Raw genomic sequence first — 7,129 nt, forward strand, 5'->3', positions numbered from 1 at the left:
AGGGAAGTGAGCTGAATTCATCAGTGTTTTAAATGAAAACTTATGACACGGTCGGGAGAATGAAGAGATAAGACATCAGTTGTGTTAAATGATCTGCCCCTCTGATAAGTATAGGAAACCTCAGCACCCTGCTCCAGTTATATCTGGTCAAAGAGGGCTCTGGTTTAACTGACTATAGCTAGGAACATCCTTTGACTTGGAAAGTCCCAAGATGTGGCTGTCTTCTTAGAGAGGCCTAAATGAAGTCTCATGGAGAAACTTTCTGTTTCATGGCCACCTTATTCTATGTTAGGTTTGTCAGTGCCATTTAGTCAAAGATCTCAGGAATACCTGATGAACAAGTTGTGTTTATCACTCAGCATAGCAAGGGATAACATATTTCAAAGGAGAATCCTGGAATGTCTCAGTATGAAGATGTTAGAAAGAACCTATTACAGGATTTGTGCTATGGTTAGGTGATTTCAGGGAGGGTCTAAGGAAGTGGTAGTTTGCTCCAATTGGATGCTGTCGAAAGCAAGGGCAGTTCTATGAGTAGGGTTTTTGTTTGTTTGTTTGTTGTTTTTTGTTTTTTACTTTAAGTTCTGGGATACATGTGCAGAAAGTGCAGGTTTGTTACATAGGTATACATGTGCCATGGTGGTTTGCTGCCCCTATCAACCCATCATCTGTTTTAAGCCCCACATGCAGTAGGTATTTGTATGACTGTGTATTTTAACAAATCTAATCTATACAGAAAGCAGAGAAGAAAGAGAATAAAGCTGTAATTGGCTTTTTTCTGAAAGATAGCAGTCACTTATTTTAGAATGTTTGATATTTTACGGATAGCAGTAATCTTGTTTTTGTCTGTTAGACAAGATAATGAAGTGGTCTTGTTTTGTCTCATTTTATTACTGTCTCAGAGAGAACTTGACTGAGGGTGTATTCTGTGAGATTACGTTCAACGAAAAAATAGCTATGAGTGTCAAACCAGCTTGAATATCTTGGAGATTTGCTGTAATATCAAATAAGTTATAGATGTCTGGGGCTGTTTTTCTACCTTCCAGCTTATAAGACTTTTTCATTGGCCACATGGTAGAGACAGTTAGGGAGTTAGAGATATGCTATTGGTTGATTGGTTAATCAGTCAAGTCAATTGATTTATTAATATTGTGTTCCACCTGCGAGAGGTTTGAAGAAAGACAAAGGCACTATTTCCATTTTCTTAGAAAAAATAAACAGAAATTAAGGAATGCCCCAAGGGATGTAAATAACAAGCACAGAACTGTCTCTTGACACTGTTCTCCTTTTAAAAGCAGAAAAATGTGTCCTCAAGGATCAGAATATACAGACTAACTTACTTCAGGGAGGATCTATTTATACCCCTCCATCCTTCAGCAAAGTCAAGAATCCTTATCAGAATTTCCACCCTTTTTCTCCTCTCTAATTATTACCAAAAAGACTACCATTTTACTCTAAGAAAATAAAAAAGAAATATCTGAGAACCTTCGTTTGGGACTTTCGTTGCTGATACAGGTAAAAAGATGATAGACTTTCCAGCCTTGAGAACTGAGAAATCAATTTCTATTGTTACAAGAATAGAAAAGTCATAGTATAGTTGCAGAATCTAATAGCCTCTACCCACACCTCTCTTTGAATTCACCACAACCACACACATACAACCAATATTTCTTAAGCTCTTACTGATCAGGCACTGGTCAAGGTACTCCATTTCATACAGTAATCTTTGCAACAGCCCTTAAAAAAGGCATAATTATGACCATTTTATAGTTAAGGAAACTAAGAAAGTATTAACTTCCTACGACTAGTAAAGAAAACTCTTGACTCTAAATCCAGGACTTTTTCTATCTTGCACAGCTGCCTGCCACTTGTCCCAATCTGGAAAATTATCTTATCCTTACTTTTTAAAGAACTTTCTAGAAACAGATTGCCCAACATTACAGACATGGCAGCCCCCTCACTGAACCTGCGCAAACAAACAAGAGGAGGCAAGTGTGTTGTCATGAGACGTCTCTGGGCTGGTTGAGGAGGGGGAGTCAACCAAGTTAGATGTCCAGACTTCTACTGTATTGAACTTTGGGGGAACACTAAAGCATCAGGGAAATGCCTTCGTATCACACTGCATGTGACACAGCTTGGCTCATTCAATCATAGTCTATCTTCACCCCGCTTTCTGGGGTTGACTAATTTAATGAGTAAACAGATTTTTTAAGTAGTTTTTGTTGTTAATTAACTTGGTCCAAGCAGCCTGGGTAGAAAAACACAATGTTGTGCCCGTGTTCACAGTGCCCTCTACAGTCAATGCAGGGTGAATCAGCTAGATTTTTTTCTTTTTCTTTTGTTTTGTTTTTTTACTTTTTTTTCTTTTTTTTTTCAATCCAGCTGGGATTTGTGGCAGGTAAACATCATAGTTTCTTCTGCACAGAAGAGATAAGTAATAAAAGGTGAGTAACAATACAGTCTGATTAAGACTGTTAACTCAAAAGAATATAAAGTCATTATGCAAAAGTATAACCACCCAAAGTCATTCTGCCTTGAGGTGTTCCCAAACAGTGATTGGAAAAGGAAGCAAAAATACGTAAAGTTTTTTTCTTATTTTCAAGTTTCCTGCTAAACCTATCTTAACATTGGATCACTAATATCAGGTTCTACTGTTTACATAACTAGAATAGGAACCAATGGACTTTGCAGACTCATATTCCCAACCAGACAATCAAAGACCTGTTTCAACAAGACAAAATTAAACCTGATTCTATTCCTCAGCTCTATCTACCCTTGATGGATGGGGAACTATTTTAACAGAAGTGAGAAGCAGCTACCTACTATTAATTTGAACATTTTACTCCTAAAATTGGTAAATTGCATCACCAAATAGCATGAATCAATGAGTTAGTTCACTATCTTAAAAGAGAAAAGTGATTTCAAATAGTTCCAAGGGTCTTTTGTTCCACAGACACATAATCTGAGTCATCCTTGCCCAAAAGTATTGTGTGGATGTGATCCCTTTCTGGGAAATAAGAAAGTGTATTTATTTATTCATTCATTTTATGGATATTTATTGAGAGCTTTCTCAGTACAAAGCACTGTGCTAATGCCTAATCATCTCTGGTAAAGTAACTTCTCAAATTGATTTCAAGCCCATGACAAAATTCTATTTGAAACTCGATGCTCAGGAAGATGCTGTTGAGTGAGTCAGTTCAAAGAATTCTCCCTGGGTAGGGGCATATAGGAAAAGTAAAAGGTACAGTAAAGAATGTCTGGTTTAAATAGTAGGATTGATAAGAGAACTCATCGCGACAGTTAATGAACTTCCCAGAGAGGCTATAAATTACATCATGCCTTGAAATGTTCTCCTCAGCCACGCTTGAGGACAGTTTTCTTTATCACTTCTGCAATATTTTATCTTGAAAGCAAAATGGTTTTGATATAACCACCTACTTTAAATAAAAGTACTACCAAGAAGAGAACTATCCACGGTAATATTACCAAAAGAAAAAAAAGAAATTGTTAAAATGTAATCTATATATCATTCTGAAGACTCTAGTAAATACAGACTTTAATGTTAGAGAAGGATATTGACAATGAGAACTCTAACATACTGCCAATGGTAGTGAAAAATAGTCCAATAATTATAGAAAACTTTAGCTTAATTTTCTACAGTTGAAGATACACACCTCCTATGATCCAGCTAATAGAAATGCATGTACATGTGAACCAGGAGAGATAAACTATATGGTCATAGTGTAGCGGGAAATCAGAGACTGGAGAGACCAACTGCAGTTCGGGGGGTATATTTTAGGTGTACATAGGCTCAGCAGACATGCATCCTGAAAGTGTGAGCAGCAAAGAAAGAAAACGAATGCCTTGGGCCGGTGCGGTGGCACAAGCCTGTAATCCCAGCACTTTGGGAGGCCGAGGCGGGCGGATCACTAGGTCCGGAAATCGAGACCATCCTGGCTAACATGGTGAAACCCTGTCTCTACTGAAAATACAAAAAATTAGCCAGGCGTGGTGGTGGGCGCCTGTAGTCCCAGCTATTCGGGAGGCTCAGGCAGGAGAATAGTGTGAACCCGGGAGGCGGAGCTTGCAGTGAGCCGAGATCGCGCCACTGCACTCCAACCTGGGTGACGGAGCAAGACTCTGTCTCAAAAAAAAAAAGAAAGAAAGAAAGAAAAAGAAAACAAACGCCTTTTTTGCACCTTGAGGCGGGAATTACAGGAAGCTGGCTTACAAAAGCGAGAACAACGCAATTAATTATCAGGTGACATTCTTAGGACTCAGCTTATATCTTGGGAAAACATGTCTTGCAACTCATGCTTATCTATCTTGTGACCTTGCAGCTGCACAGCAAGAAAAACAGGAGCTTACAGAACTTAGAAAATACGTGGGGGAGAGATATGGTTAATGCTTCACAGACCTTACAGAGGAGCAGTTAATATTCTTTCTTAACTCTTACTTCAGGGGAGGGGGGCTACTTCATGCCCATTCTAGCTTAACCTTACACTGTAAATTTAATTTCTCTTAATGTTTCCACTTTAATAGTAACATTACCCCCTAACAGCCCCAAACTGGAAGTAAACCAAAATATTTATCTGTTGTAGAATGTTTAAGTAAGTGATGGTTCCGGTCAGGCGCAGTGGCTCGGGACTGTAATCCCAACACTGTGGGAGCCTGAGGCAGGCAGTATCACTTGAGCTCAGGAATTCCAGACCAGCTTGGGCAACATGGAAAAACCCTGTCTCCACCAAAAAGCAAACAATACCAAAAAACATCCACAAAATTAGCCAGGCATGGTGGCACGATCCTAGCTACTCAGGAGGCTGAGGAGGGAAGATTTCTTGAGCCCGGGTGGCAGAGGCTGCAGTGAGCCAAGATGGTGCACTGCACTCCAGCCTGAGTGACAGAGAGCGACCCTATCTCAATCTTTTTAAAAAGTTATGGTTCATTCTTGCAATGTAACAGTATAGAGCAGTAAAAAATTGTCAGAATACAGACATATACAACAACATGACTTTCACAAACTTACTGTTGAACAAAGAAACCATCCAAACGTATAATAGTATGATTTCATTTATGCAAAGAACAAAAGCAAGCAAAACATAATACTGTACTATTGTTTAGAGGTGTGTGCTTAGTTACTAAATTGTAAAGAAAAACAAGGAAGTGATGATCATAAAGAAGAAAGAGGGTTATGATTAGAGGGAGGGAAGGGCAGAGAGTGATGGGGATGGGGCATGTGAGAAGATTCTAGGACGCAATATTTTATTTCTTGACCTCAGTGGTAGTTACAATGATGTTTCCATTATGATCTTTTATTAAGATGTATATTTATGTATTATGCATGTTTCCATACATTTCACAATAAGGAAACTTCTGTGTTTATTCATGATACTGACTTGTAGTATATTTTACAGACCAACAACTATTGTCCAAGTGGACAATATTTCAGGATTAGACAAAAATAGTCACTACTGGCCAGGCACAGGTGGCTCAGGATGGTAATCTCAGCATTTTGGGAGGCCAAGGCACGAGGATTAATTGACAAGACCAGCCTGAGCAATATAGGAAGACTCCTTCTCTACAAATACTTTTGAAATTTTCTTGGTATGGTGGCACATACCACATGGTGGTCCCAGCTACCCAGGAGGCTGAGGCAGGATTGCTTGAGCTGGGGAGGTCAATGCTGCAGTGAGTCATGATTGCGCCACTGCACTGTAGCCTGGGCAACAGAGCAAGACCCTGAATCAAATGTGTGTGTGTGTGTGTGTATAGAGAGAGAGAGTCACTATTGATAGATGTGCTTATTGCATTCCCAGAGATAGCTTAAATATAAATCTGAGTTCCCATCTATCCTTGCACTGTCATCCAATAATTGCTAGTGATTTTACAGGTCACAGGCACATGAAAATCTTCAACACCCCCAGCAACTCCAGCACCTTCACTGGCTTCATCCTCCTGGGCTTCCCTTGCCCCAGGGAGGGGCAGATCCTCCTTTTTGTGCTCTTCACTGTTGTATACCTCCTGACCCTCATGGGCAATGGTTCCATCATCTGTGCTGTGCACTGGGATCAAAGACTCCACACCCCTATGTACATCTTGCTCGCCAACTTCTCTTTCCTAGAGATCTGTTATGTCACCTCTACAGTCCCCAGCATGCTGGCCAACTTTCTCTCTGACACCAAGATCATCTCCTTCTCTAGGTGCTTCCTCCAGTTCTACTTTTTTTTCTCCTTGGGTTCTACAGAATGCTTTTTCCTGGGAGCTATGGCATTTGACCGATACCTTGCCATCTGCTGGCCTCTACACTATTTGACTATTATGACCAAACATCTCTGCAACATTCTTGTGGGCAGCTGCTGGGTACTTGGTTTCTTGTGGTTCCTGATTCCTATCAGTGTCATTTCTCAAATGACCTTCTGTGGATCTAGAATTATTGACCACTTCCTATGTGACCCAGGTCCTCTGTTAGCCCTCACCTGTACCAGAGCCCCTCTACTAGAGTTGACTAGCTCCACCTTAAGTTCTCTACTTCTATTTATTCCCTTTCTCTTCATCGTGGGGTCCTATGCTCTGGTCCTGAGAGCTGTGTTGAGGGTTCCTTCAGCATCTGGAAGAAGAAAGGCTTTCTCTACCTGTGGCTCCCACCTGGCTGTGGTTTCACTGTTCTATGGCTCAGTGATGGTCATGTATGTGAGCCCAGCATCTGGGCATGAAGCTGGAATGCAGAAGATTGTGACTCTGTTCTATTCTGTGGTTACTCCCCTTATTAATCCTGTCATATACAGCCTGAGGAACAAGGAAATGAAACATGCAATGAGGAAAATACTGAGAACACAAAATTAAGAGTCTTAGTTTACAAGATTTTGAGAGACAGAATCTTCTTTATTTAAAGAAACATATCACTCAGAAAATTGTTTATATTGTTTTTGAACTTTATATACTGTAGTGTTTTATTTTCTAGAACTCATAGGGCTACAAGAAACGTCAAATATGTATTCTATCTCTTTAATTTTACAAATGATAGGCCTGTAAATTGAAAAAATTGGGTTGAGTTTGTTGGGGAAATATAACTAAAAACAAATCTCTTACCAACCCAGAAAACTTCTCCACAAAACTGTAAGAGAAAGAAAGT

General features: G+C 39.8%; 1 protein-coding gene across 1 annotated transcript; it reads left to right on the forward strand.

Annotated features, from left to right (window-relative positions):
• Positions 1–5,826: 5,826 nt before the first annotated feature.
• On the forward strand, positions 5,827–6,840 carry LOC108527287 (olfactory receptor 11G2-like). The gene has a single exon (XM_017868467.1). It carries the CDS (start codon positions 5,899–5,901, stop codon positions 6,838–6,840), a length of 942 nt encoding a protein of 313 aa, XP_017723956.1. The 5' UTR covers positions 5,827–5,898.
• The last annotated feature ends 289 nt before the right edge of the window (positions 6,841–7,129 follow it).

Source organism: Rhinopithecus bieti, unplaced genomic scaffold (assembly GCF_001698545.2).
Source record: "Rhinopithecus bieti isolate Rb0 unplaced genomic scaffold, ASM169854v2 scaffold_3902, whole genome shotgun sequence".
Taxonomy (NCBI): domain Eukaryota; kingdom Metazoa; phylum Chordata; class Mammalia; order Primates; family Cercopithecidae; genus Rhinopithecus; species Rhinopithecus bieti.

Bases quoted from the DNA above. Each gene is read 5' to 3' on its own strand.
- LOC108527287 (XM_017868467.1), top strand. From the start codon at position 5,899: ATGAAAATCTTCAACACCCCCAGCAACTCCAGCACCTTCACTGGCTTC.